Source organism: Plecotus auritus (assembly GCF_963455305.1).
Source record: "Plecotus auritus genome assembly, chromosome: 8".
NCBI classification, from domain to species: Eukaryota; Metazoa; Chordata; class Mammalia; order Chiroptera; family Vespertilionidae; genus Plecotus; species Plecotus auritus.
In genome coordinates, this window is record NC_137782.1 from 131,723,622 (window position 1) to 131,736,523 (window position 12,902).

At 45.0% G+C, this 12,902-nt stretch overlaps 1 protein-coding gene and 1 long non-coding RNA gene across 4 annotated transcripts in view; one reads left to right on the forward strand and one right to left on the reverse strand.

Annotated features, from left to right (window-relative positions):
* Positions 1–991: 991 nt before the first annotated feature.
* On the reverse strand, positions 992–2,705 carry PCBP1 (poly(rC) binding protein 1). Its single transcript, XM_080685818.1, has one exon. The coding sequence runs from the start codon at positions 2,411–2,413 to the stop codon at positions 1,343–1,345; it is 1,071 nt and encodes a 356-aa protein (XP_080541944.1). The 5' UTR covers positions 2,414–2,705; the 3' UTR covers positions 992–1,342.
* A 91-nt stretch (positions 2,706–2,796) lies between these two features.
* The window catches only part of LOC308257046, a 145,478-nt gene continuing 135,372 nt past the window's right edge, over positions 2,797–12,902 (forward strand). The window contains exons 1-3 of one of the 3 annotated variants that reach the window (XR_013961504.1): positions 2,797–2,874; positions 4,623–4,708; positions 7,844–8,028. This is a non-coding gene — a long non-coding RNA (uncharacterized lncRNA). Of the gene's footprint in view, positions 2,875–3,139; positions 3,269–4,622; positions 4,709–7,843; positions 8,029–12,902 lie in introns of those variants that run through there. The other 2 variants (XR_013961505.1, XR_013961506.1) reach the window with 2 other exon arrangements.

Sequence of the window (12,902 nt, forward strand, 5' to 3'; positions counted from 1 at the left end):
CACCGCAGGATTTTCCTAATTTACTGGTGAAGAGAATCAGTGGCACTCAAACCTAAGAACCTTTTGGAGTTTTAAAAATGCAGCCTGACTAAATTTGGGGCAGAAACTAAGAATCCACATGTTTAACACCGAGGTCATTCTTAGGACTTAGCCAATGGCTCAGTCTACATTCCTGGCTTTGAGACTGCCCCATTTAGGCAGGATTATTTCCTGGTATAATGATTTCTCTAAATATTGCACACAGCTGAAGAATTAGGAGCTAGGCCTCTTTTGTTTCTGGATACGCCACTTGGCAGGTGTAATAACATCCTCTGACAGGCTGCTTGCCACAGGTGCCTGCTTGACACGTGTGCCCCGCTGATACCATCCCCCATTCATTCAGTCCTGCAGCCCAACCAAAACCCTTCTATCCCTACCACCAACCACCCTCTAGCAGATGCCCTCTTCCAAACCCTCAAACCCACCCTTGCCCCTTTCCCTTCCCCCCACCTCAGCCTCTCCCTTCCTCCCCAGCCCCCCCTCTCCGGGTCCCCTGGGGCTCCTCCCACCTCAGAACATTTTTTTGTTCCTGGCTCAGAGTTTTCCAGTGAGATTGGGGGTGGGGATGGGGCTGATGAGACCAGAGGACACAGGGCCATTCAGAGGTCCTAACGAGTGGGCATACTTTTCCCATCTAAGAAAACACGTTTTCTATCAGAGAAATGGGCAGAGGCCTCTCTCTGGAACTTGGGTGGAGGGAGGGAGGGATGTTACTCTCCCAGCGAGACCCTATGTCTCTGCAAATATCCCAAAGCAGGCCCAACCTGCAGCGTTCCTTTGTTGGGACGGAGAGGAAATGGAATCTTACCAATAAGATGAAAAGGGCTTGAGAGAATACCAAGGATGGGCCCACGTTTCTCCCTGCAAATGCCTAACACTAAAAGGGAAGGGGAAAAAATGCACCAACAAAGAGTTTAAGATCGTAGTTCCCAGCTTTTTCAAATATGAAGCATTTTTTTTAACCAATCCACTTTTTAATTTTTAAATTCTTGACATTACAGAACTAAACTGAAATTTCTTAACATTCCACTCTTACATTTCTTTTTGACAAACAGAAATAAAATTCATGAGCCAAAAACCCAAAACAAAACTAAAAACAGGGAAAAGCTTATAAAACTAAATATGGATCCCAGCATTAACAGCTGAACAGAGAATGTGATTTTTAAATTCTTAGCAGATGATAAAGTTGTGTAGAAACTGAACACTTACAAATTATTTAAAACCTGGAATCACTGACCAGAAATTACACATTTGGATCATGGGAAAAACAGCAGAAAGAGGTTATGAGTGGACCTACACTGTTCTAGCTGCACCCCATGCCCTTCTCAGAGGAAAGCCTGGCATTGATTAGATATTGGGCCAGACTAATACTGGCAGCAGAACCAGTGATAGTAACCTGCCTACCAGAAGAGCCTTCCACTGGATTGGCAATTTTGATCTGGGCCCCGGACATCTGGCGGATCTCATTAATGTTGGCGCCTTGGCGCCCGATTATGCAGCCAATTAAGTTATTTGGAATGGTGAGTTCATGGGTGGTTTGAGTAGATGCATCCAAACTTGCCCAATAGCCTTTCACCTCTGGAGAGCTGGAGTCAATTCCGGCGAATCCGGTCCCGCCGTGCATCATGGCAAAGTGAGACTGTTGTCTTGCCACCTGGTTCAGCTTGGCCAGATCGAGCGGAGAAATGGTGTGTTGTCCTTGAATCGAGTAGGCATCTAGCGGTGGTCCCTCCAGGTCATGGGTGGCATGGGGGTAGCCCGCAGCGTCGCTGCACCGATCTTGGCCGCCCGCGCAGATGACTGGAGAGCTGGCTGGCATGGGCTGGTACGGAATGGTCATGACTCTTCCTTGCGGAGACTGGGAGAGCGTCTCCAGCATGACCAGGCAGATCTGCTTGACACACTCGGTGACAGACTGCGGCACGCCAGCAATGGTGATGGCCCGCTCGGTGGAGTTGGGCAGCATATCCCCCGCCACCTGGACTTGGGCCCCGGTACTCTCGCGGATCTCTTTGATCTTACAGCCGCCTTTCCCAATCAGGGAGCCGCACTGGGTGGCCGGCACCACCAGCCTCAGGGTGACCGGGGGCCTGCTGGCCGCCGTGCTGTTGGTCATGGAGCTGTTGATATCTTCCTCCAGCTTATCGATGATCATAGCGAAGGCCTTAAAGATGGCATTGGTGGGGCCGGTCAGAGTGATGATTCTCTCCGGACAATTCCCCTCCGAGATGTTGATCCGCGCGCCACTCTCCTCGCGGATCCTCTTAACCGACTCCCCTTTCTTCCCGATGATGCTGCCCACTTCCTTTCCGTGCATAAGCAGCCGAATGGTGAGAGTCACATTTAGTCCACTTTCAGTCACACCGGCATCCATGGCGAGCGGCGGGCGGCGTTCGGGGGAGTTGGGCTCGTTACGTGGTCAAGTCTTTGGTGGCTGGCGGGGGGGAGGGGAGGTGTAGGCCCAAAACTGCCGGCGCGAGGCGAGCGAGGGCCGCGGGAGCGAGCGGGCGCGGGCGGGAGGCCGCGGCGTCGTCGCAGGGGCGAGCGGCGGCGGCGGAGGGGGCGAGCGGGGCCGGGAGCGGCGGGCAGGCGGGTGGGCGAGGGCGCGGCGGTGGCGACTCCGGCGGCAGCCTCGGCGGTCTGGGCGGGGCGGGAAGCCCGCTTTCAACCTCGCGTACCCTCTGACCCCGGAAGTGCTTGCTGCGCAGGACCCCTTGAAAAAAAATGAGGACCCGTCTTTTTAGGTCACAAGATTGCGCCAACCTCCAGATGGTAGTTTTACAAAAATCCTTTAACAACCTAGCCTTGAATATAAAGCTCCGATGGGCAGAAACTGTGAGTCCGGCAAATTTTTAAAACAAATATTTATTTTATTAACCCTAGTGGCACCGGCAGATGTTTGGACATGTTAGTGTTGTGAATGGGGGCGACACATTATTTTACCGCCCGACAAAAGGAGTTTGGGCCAGGAGGAACAAGGGCAGGCCTGGCGGTGACTGCAGGCGGCAGCTGGGACGCCGCGGATTTAAAACGTGCGCGTAAGGCGTCCACAGCGCGTGCGCGAGGGTGTGGGGGAACGGGAGGGGCAGCCCGGCCTTCCGGGGGGGAGGGGAGGCGAGGCGAGGCTTCGGGGCGGGCGCGCGGGCGGGCACGTGGGACTCCTTCGTCCCTGGCGTCTGGGCGCAGGGCGCCAGCCGCCATCCCGGCCTAGGCTTCGGCCCTGTGGCCGGTGAGGAGAAAGACCGAAACCCACCCCCAGCCGCCGCCCAAGTTACGGCTCTGCTCGTGGTTTCTGGGAAGTGCTAGAAACGTGGCCCTGAAAGAATGGCGTCCATTTACATAATGCTTTGTTTGCATTTTGCAAGTTTCTTTCGGTTAAACCCGCAGAAACCCCACCTCCTGCCCTAGTGGCGCTTTAGTTGTGGCAGCCCCCTCAGCTATTTAAGACAATGGTGTGCCTTTTAGGGGCTGTATTTACTCATGGGGTGCCAAGCAGTGCTTTGGGAAGCTCCTGCGGCTTTCCCCGCACGGTTTAGGCTCCCGCTGCGGCTAGGCCGCCCTTGCCCCGCTTGGTGCAGCCGCCGCGCCCCGCGCTTTCCGGGGGCGGCACTCATCGGGCCGCCATCTTGGAAGGCTTTTCCTGCCGCAGGCGCTGCAGCACGTTCCTTTTGCCAAAGAAAGGTCGCTGGGGCCGCTGGTGTGCCAGTTATGATTTCTGTCCCTTGCCCTTCCCTTCAGCTAAGCCAGACAGAAAAGGTTGTTTGCGCAAAGTGCTTCAGGATCCCTCAGGGAAAGCGGCTAACGGCTGACTCTCTGTCCCCCCCCCCTCCCCACGGGGGTGGCCGCCATTTTTCCTCAACACAAAATGGCCGCACGTGGTCCGGATTCGTCGCCAACGAGAAATTGGGGTTATCGTGAAAGCTCTAGAATGCGCGCCCGTCGCCCCCCTCCCACCCCCCCCGTGCCTGTGGTCGGGGCCGTCCCTGCTCAGCGAGTCCTCTGACCGCTCCGATAACCAACCCCCACAGGGTGGTGCAAACCTGGGTGGGTGGGTGGGTGGGGGGCGAATTTTAATGCACTTCTCTCATTATTTTGAACCGGGAATTTGAACTGTAAAATGTAGGCATAATACCGAGTCTGTCGCTCATTTTAAATTTAATGCATAGTGGGGGCTGGGACCCATGGGTAACGTGGACCCTCAGTAACAAAGCATTTAGGAATCACTGCCTGAAGGAATGAGATGGGAAATTACTGCATTCCTAGTCCAGCACAGGCTAGGCTGCTGTGCTGGAAAGACCAAGAAATGGCCTTATAAATCTTCAAAACAGACAATTTCAACGAAGCGTGTAAGATGCCTATGATTTTTTTCCCCCACCGGCAAGTTGGACAGTGAACCTCAATTTGCCACAACTGGTGTTCACTTTCAGTCTAGAAGGGCCAGGTATTTATTTACTGAGCATTGACCAGTGCTAGATCTTGTGCTAGGCATTTTACTGCAAACCATCTAATTTTTACCATGATCCTCTGCTGTAGGTGGTATTATGGTTATCTCTCTCTCTCTCTCTCTTTTTTTTTTTTAACAGATGAATTCACTTAGGCACAGTGAGATGAAGTGATTAATTCAAGGTCACAGTGTCAAGGATGGAATCCAGACCTTATTTCCTTATGGGTGAGCATATTTCCAAAATTTTCTGTAAACTAGAATTTTACAATTTAAATGCTATTTGAACGTTTAGGTGAGCGTGTCGTTTAAAGGAATCCCCTCAGGTAACCTTTTGGTGGGTAGTTTCCCCCCTATTTGTACATATTGGGGGATTCCCCGTGGTTCCTGGTGTGAGCTACACCTGTGACGGCCTCAAGTGTTGTTTTTTTCTGGGGTATCTGGGTGAGGGTAGGGAGGGGAAGTGATTCAGCCCTGCACAAAGGCTCACGTATCTGTCAGTCCTGCCTTGTCTGTGGCACCTTTGAGTCTACCTGGCTCTATGGAGCAAGCAATTTCTATGACTCACTTGCTTCCTTTAGCTACCAATGGCTATGACTTCGCCTTCCCCACCCCAACCAGGTAAAAATAAATAATTTTACACTGGCGCCAGGCCTCCATTTCTCTGCAAATATTGACAGAGCATGACAGAGTGTTAGATACAGTATAGTCTGTGGACTCCTCAGTTCAATGTAATAAATTACTTGTGGGCCAAGCAACACATATGTGCCTAAGCAGGGTTCTGCTTGTGTGGGTGTTAGACATGGAGAGAAGGGCCTTTGGCTTCCTCTCACATTCATATCACATTACTAGACTCTCCAAAGTGCTTTAACATTGCCCCTTGCATAATCCTACAGACACCTTTACACAGGCGGGTACATAACAGCAGCAATGATGATAATAGCACTCATTGCTTACTATGTGCCAGGCACTGTTTGAAGCTTTACTTTTTAATTTTTATTTTTTAAATATATTTTTATTGATTTCAGGAAGGAAGAGGGAGAGAGAGAGAAACATCCATGATGAGAGAATCATGGATTGGTTGCCTCCTGCAAGTCCACCACTGGGGATCGAGCACACAACCCGGGCATGTGCCCTTGACCAGAATCGAACCTGGGACCTTTCAGTTCGCAGGCCACCGCTCTATCCACTGAGCCAAACTGGCTAGAGCTCAAAGCTTTATTTTGTGTTAATTCAGAGGTTCCCACTTTTCAGAAGCAAACCACTGTAAGAAATAAATTTTACGTAATAACAGACATATATGTATCATGTATATAGAACAGAAACAAAATTTTTGTAAAATGGTACTTATCCTTTACTACATGCAATATATTTGGGTAATTTTATTTTATTTTATTTATTTATTTATTTATTTATTTATTTATTTATTTATTTATTTATTTTATTTATTTTTTACAGAAAGGAAGGGAGAGGGATAGAGAGTTAGAAACATCGATGAGAGAGAAACATCGATCAGCTGCCTCTTGCACACTCCCCACTGGGGATGTGCCCGCAACCAAGGTACATGCCCTTGACCGGAATCGAACCTGGGACCCTTCAGTCCGCTGGCCGATGCTCCATCCACTGAGCCAAACCGGTCAGGGCTATTTGGGTAATTAAAAAAATGTTTTATTGATTGTTAGAGAGATAGGAAAGGAGAGAGAGAGAAACATTGATGAGAGAAGCATCATGTATCGGCTGCCTCCTGCATGCCCCATACTGGGATCAAGCCCTCAACCCGGGCATGTGTCCTCACTGGAATCTGAACAGTCACCTCTTGGTTCATGGGTTGACGCTCAACCACTGAGCCACACTGCCTGGTTATTTTTGTTTGTTTTGTTAATCCTCACCAGAGGATATTTTTCCCATTGCATTTTCAGAGGGAGGGAGAGAGGGAGAGGGGAAGAGAGAGAGATATATCCATGTGAGAGACACATTGACTGATTGCCTCCCACACCCAGTCAGGGCAGGGAACCAACCTACAACCCTTCGGTGCTCAGGCTGATGCTCCAACCACTGAGCACACCGGTCAGGGCTACTCCGGTGATTTTTATTTTTACCTCTACGTTAAAAATCGGGGTACATGATAGTGGCCCTACCCAGTTTGGTTTAGTGGATAGAGTGTCAGCTTGCGGACTGAAGGGACCCGGCTCTATTCCAATCAAGGGCATGTACCTCGGTTGCAGGCTCCTCCCCAGCTGGGGTCCTGGTCAGGGTGAGTGCAGGAGACAACCAATCAATGTGTTTCTCACATTAATATTTCTCTCTGTCTTTCCCTCTCCCATTCTCTCTAAAAAATCAGTGGAAAAATAGCCTCGGGTGAGGATTAAAAAATAAAAAAATAGGGCACATCAAAACTAAAGTGATGAAAAACCCATTATTAGGTGTTACTAATATGGTTAATGTACATATATAATTCTTACAAAACCTCCTGAGTTCAATGTAATAAATAACTTGTGGGCCAAGCAACAAATATGTGCCTAAGCAGGGTTCCATCCTGAGATGGGAGTGATGTTATTTCCTTTTCACAGAGGTACAGAGAGCTAAAGGATTTCATCTAAGGTCACATAGCTAGTAAAGCAAGGATTTCAAGCTAGGCAGTCTGGGCCCAGAGCCTGTATACTTAACTCCTAAAGAAGAAGTGTTCTCTATAGAGGGCCTTGTAGGAAGACAGTTGATTAGGGAATTAACAATATTAGTAAATGTTAAAAACTTGAGACAACAAAAGGACTAAAATACATATAATCAAGAATTAATCATGATTCAAAGCATCTGCCACCTATTTATTTTCCCTAAAGAAAATTTTATCGCCGAAACAGGTTTGGCTCAGTGGATAGAGCGTCGGCCTGCGGACTGAAGGGTCCCGGGTTCGATTCCGGTCAAGGGCATGTACCTTGGTTGCGGGCATATCCCCAGTGGGGGGTGTGCAGGAGGCAGCTGATCGATGTTTCTTTCTCATCGATGTTTCTAGCTCTCTATCCCTCTCCCTTCCTCTCTGTAAAATATCAATAAAATATATTTAAAAAGAAAAAAAAAAAAAGAAAAAGAAAAACCTGTGATTATTTAAAAAAAAAAAAAAAGAAAGAAAGAAAATTTTATCCATTGGGTCTTTCTTCACAAGACTGCCTATTTTAAGTCTTTTATGCCTGAAATATTCTCTTAATTTCTTATCTGAATACCTTCAGGACTCTGTCTACCTCCTCATTTTCCTCGTTCTTAATCTGCCCATTTCCTCCAGAGTCTTATACCTCCTCCCAAGCATAGCCTACATTTGGCTGTTTATTAAGTTGTAATATGTCTTGGTATTGATAATGTGTTGTACAGGCCACAGGTACCTTTGGTGACCCTGAGATCTGGCAAAAAGGGCGCTGGACTATTCTTCACTCCTTCAGACACCACCCATTTTACAGATGAAGCCACTGAGATAATGGAGCAACTGACTAAATAGTCACCACCCCACCTCTGGAGCTTCACACATGACTCTTCTCCTCCCACTTGAGTGACTGAAGGTTGGTTAAGGGGTTTAACGAGGCTGGGAAGGTGAATTAGGCTTAGACTCTTAAAAATTGAACCACAGGATTTATACTCCATTCAGAGGAAGGATTTTTGCTTCCTCTTACCTCACATTGGCTTATTATTAAATAAAACCTTTCAGAGTGATATCACATTATTTATTTAATCATCACTGGCAATGTTTCCAGAAAGGTATTATTCTGCCTATTTTATGGGAGATCCATTTCTGGATCAGAGTAATGAAGTGACCTGCTCAAGTTTACACAGCTTATTAGGACCTGAGCTGAGCCTCTTAACTCCCAGTTGTGGACTGTTTCTTTCCTTGTCTTCTCATATTTGTGACACTGACTTTGATACATGGAATACCTCTATTTTAAACTCGGAAAGCTTTCCATTCAGTCTTTATTTTTCTGTTTCAGAACATCCAATCCACTTATGCTAGGTTTCTGACTCTTTTGGTTTAAGAGAATCTCTTCCTTCTTATTTTCTCATGTTTACATTTATGGATTTGGGGAGTGGTGGGCATGATTCCTACTAAGTAAGACCCTTGGATTCCCAGGGGGCAGGGATTACATTTTTTTCCTGAACTACCTGGCCCAGCAAATATACTGAAGCTTTTTCAATTTGCCCTACCAACACACTATATTTTTTAAAAAAACATGTGTTTTTTTTTTCTCTTCCCCCTTCACACTTAGCTTCCCATTTCTCTTTTATTTAAAACTAGAGGCCCAGTGCACAAAATTTGTGCACTGGTAGGGTCCCTAGTGGCTGCCAGCCATGGGCCGGGGCCTCTGTATCCCCAGCCGCCTGCTGCCGCCACCGTTGGCCAGGGCCAGCTGGGGGAGAGGCTGTGAGTAGTTGGCCAGCCAACCCTGCCCCCTGGTCGAACTCCAGGACAATTTGCATGTTAGGCTTTTATTATATAGGATTATAGTAAATTAAGAATCCTTTTCTCTCATTACTTTCAGAGTGCAGCCTAGAAATGTCATTCCCACTTTGTGTGGATAGTAACAATTTTACCTTATTTGCTGGTGACCCTGCATTGCTGTTATGGGGTCGGTACATGTTTCCTCAGAAACAGAAGAAATATGTTGGTGTGCCTTACCGAAGTGACGAGGAGATACAGCAACATCCTTGGCCTAAGTTCTCCCAGTTGGGCAAAGCAATGCCCATGGATTTTCCAGGGTCACTGAAATAAGGGATGGAGAAGGGATACAGAAAAAAGTTAAAGGGGAAATGAGAACAGATACTTAGCAAGTGCTAAGTATCGAAAGTGAGAAAGGAAAGGAAGGTAAGAAAAGGAAAGAGAAAATAATAGGGCAGAAAAGAGAATACAGGATTAGTGGAAGGGAGGTGACAAGAACAATCCAGAGGTCCATTAGTCCCTCCTGTATTGTGGGAACCATAGGCTGCTGTCTTGCATCCAGGAAGAGCAGCTGGTATAATAACTCCTCCTGGAGCTGATCTTGAGCAACAAATCTCTTTACATTTTTTATTTCCAGTATCAGATGGGGAAAATTTTTTGTTTTTGCTATCAGCTGGGGATGTGATTAGATGCCAGTAATTTTAATATTAGCATCAGTTCAATTAGTTTATTAAGGAAAAATGTGCTACAAAATCACATAAGGTATTCCAGGTCAAATTTCATTTTATTCATTCAATAAACACTGATTGCTTGATATATCCCAAACACTAAGGATATTAAAATGAGTGAGATCCTATCCTTGCCTTCAAGATGTTTATGGTCTGGAGAGATAGACTAGTCAGTAGATTTACAGTACAGTGTGTTAAAGTATTAGGATATGAGTAAGCAGAGGGTGCTATGGGCTCAGAGGAGGAACCCTGATTCAATTTTGGAGGGAACCCAGGGATCTAGGCTGCCTAGAGAAGTTGACATTCAGGCTGAGTCCCAAGTTGGCAAATTGCAAGGTGGAGGGCAGGGAAGGGTATTAAAGGCAGAGAGAGCACAGTTCCTTCAGAAGTTATAGGCATTTTAGGAAGGTATGAACGATGTTTGCATGATCCAGTTATTGGTGATTATTGTTCTGCTTCAGAAATGTAGATTATTGAGACTTGGTAGAGCACAGAGTTAAAGTCCTTATTTTATAGCAGTAATTCTTTTTTAAGATGAAGACACCAGAAATTTTATTTCCTGTCTTAGTGTAAGGACAAAATGTAAATAAAACACAGCTTTTGAATTAGCAAATGATTGTTAACCTGCTGTGCAGTAAAAGGAAGAAGGTGAGGGCACAACATACCTCTTTCTCATCCAAGTTTTGAATTTGATTGTGTTCTGCTTTGTTTTTAAAGGGTTATGTGGAAATTTAGGGTCTTGGCTAGGATGTTTGAATTAAGGAACAGAGAAATGAGTTGAAGAGTAATTACTTTGTGGCAGAACAAAATAAATACTTTTAAATAGCTGATTTATCTGATTTCGCCTACTGAGCACAAGCAAGATGTAGTTGGGGACCTTGTTTCAGAGACAATTACTTGAACCAGACAAAGCATTTGTTCAACATTATTCACTGTGTAAAATCTGTTGTGTCCAGATTAGGAGCATTGATTTTTGTGTGTGTGTTGTTTTTTTCTGAGACACGGATATATCTGCATTAAACAGAAACCTTATGTGTATTCATTGGCCAATACTAGGATTTTACATGGATTAAAAGATAAGTGATATTGTGTAGTAGGGAAGAACATGCTTAGAAAATAACACATAGATCATTCAGTAATCATTTCTCAGTTGTCTTCTTTCTTGACCTCTGAGTAGCATTTGACACTCCCTCCTTGCACACTAGTTTCACTTGGCTTCCAGAATGCCACTCCCATGGTTCTCCTCCTACCTTACCATCCCTCCTTCCTCCTTTTCAACCTCTCTCTCCACCCCCCACCCTTCACTCTTCAGCCTCCAATGATAGAGTACTCAGATCAGCCCTTGGATTCTTTCTGTCTATGCTCATTTCCTAGGTCCTCTATTTCAAGACTTTAAATACTATTTATACCCTGACAATTCTCAAGTGTATATTACTAGTCTTCCCCTGAACTCAGGACTCTTACATCCTAGTGCCTACTGGATACCTCCACTTGGGTATCTGATAGCTTCTTGAACTTAACATATTTAAAAAATTGACTCTGGAACTTCTCCTCTCAAACCTCTATGTCTGGCAATTCATCCCCATCTCAGTTTCATTTGTATTGAATGTATGGAGAACTCTTCCGTGACTTGTTTTTTTCCCTCTTACTTTCTTCATCCAGTACACCAGCAGGTCCTGTCAGCTGTACCTTGAAATAATACATTCAGGATTTGAACATTTTACACTACTTCCTCTGCTACTATTAGAATAGTTTCTAAATGTTTGTCCTCCTCTGCTCTTTTTAAAAATACATTCTAATTGATTTTTTAGAGGGAGAAGAAGAGAGAGATAGAAACATCGATGAGAGAGAGATATCACTGATTGGCTGCCTCCTGCTTGCCCTCCACAGGGGATTGAGCCCACATAGAGGGATAAGGAGAGGAAGATCTGTATGAATAAGACGTTGTTCCTTCCCTCACGTTTCTTTCTTTTAAAAAAAAATATGTTTTATTGGTGTTTTTTTTTTAGTTTTTTTTTTTTTAGAGAGAAGCATCCATGTGTGAGAGAAACATCAATCGGCTGCCTCCAGCCCCTCCTTCCCCCTACTGGGGATCAAGCCTGAAACTGGGCATGCGTCCTGACTGGGAATCTTAACCAGTGACCTTTTGGTGCATGGACAACCCTCAACCAACAGACACACTGGCCAGGGCTGCCCTCAAGTTTCTTAGTCTAAAAAATTACTATATTGACCAAAACAGTACTGTGTTCTCTAGCAGGATAAAGTGATACATCATTTTGGAATTGGGGAGGTAAGGACTGGTGTGCAAGAGTATGGATGTCTTCAGAGACAAAGTCTTGCTTTGTCAGACTTAATAATTTGCTGAAACTGAAAGAAAAAAAATGTGCTAAATTTTCATTGGAAATATTTGGTCTGTATTTAGCTTTCATAAAATTTACAGCAGAAAAAGTATATTTACATATACAAGTTAAGCTAAAAGTTTTCAAAAAATAAGATTAGGTATAAGTTTTAAATTGAAATAAAATACAGTAAATGCAAAAAAATAATTGCACTGCCTCTTGGAGGGCAGGATTGATGATAGCTACCTAGGATTACTGGCTTTTGGGTTATAGTTTGTATTTGGTCTTTCCTTGTTAATAGCAAGAGTTTCTTAAAAATCCCATTATCAGTCTTAGTTATTTTTAGGTACCTCCTAAGAACCTTCTGTCATAAGCCACCTCCTCTCAGGATAAGTGCAAAAGTTTACTATCTTTACCTCTTCCATATCTGAAAATTCTTTTCCGGAATTCCTGACTATCCACTTATTAGCCATTTGGTCTTGCGCCTCAGTTTCTGCACTTGTCAAATAGAAATAATGTGAGGATTAAATGACTAACAAGGGTTTGAGACTAGAAGAATGAAAAGAGAAGATTGTAAAGGACAGATAATTTTTCTCTTTTTTAGTAAGTACTGTATATTTCTGCTTTATTTTGAATAATTTTAATAAGCATGTTTCTTTTCTAGTGAGGACAATGAAGCTTTTCTTTTTGAAAACAAAGACTAATATATTGCTTTATAGAATAGTTTTTTATAGAAAATATTTCTCTCTACTCAGATGCTTATCCCTATATTGCATGAGAGAAATGAAATGCTAGAACCCCACTCCTTGCTGCCCAGTGAGTTGGTATCTAGAAGGGAAAACAACTATTTCCCTTTAGATGAAACTGGAACTCAGGATACCGTAGAATTTGAGAGAGGTTCAAAGGAGTCTGTGCTGATGATAATAGCAATAATAGTA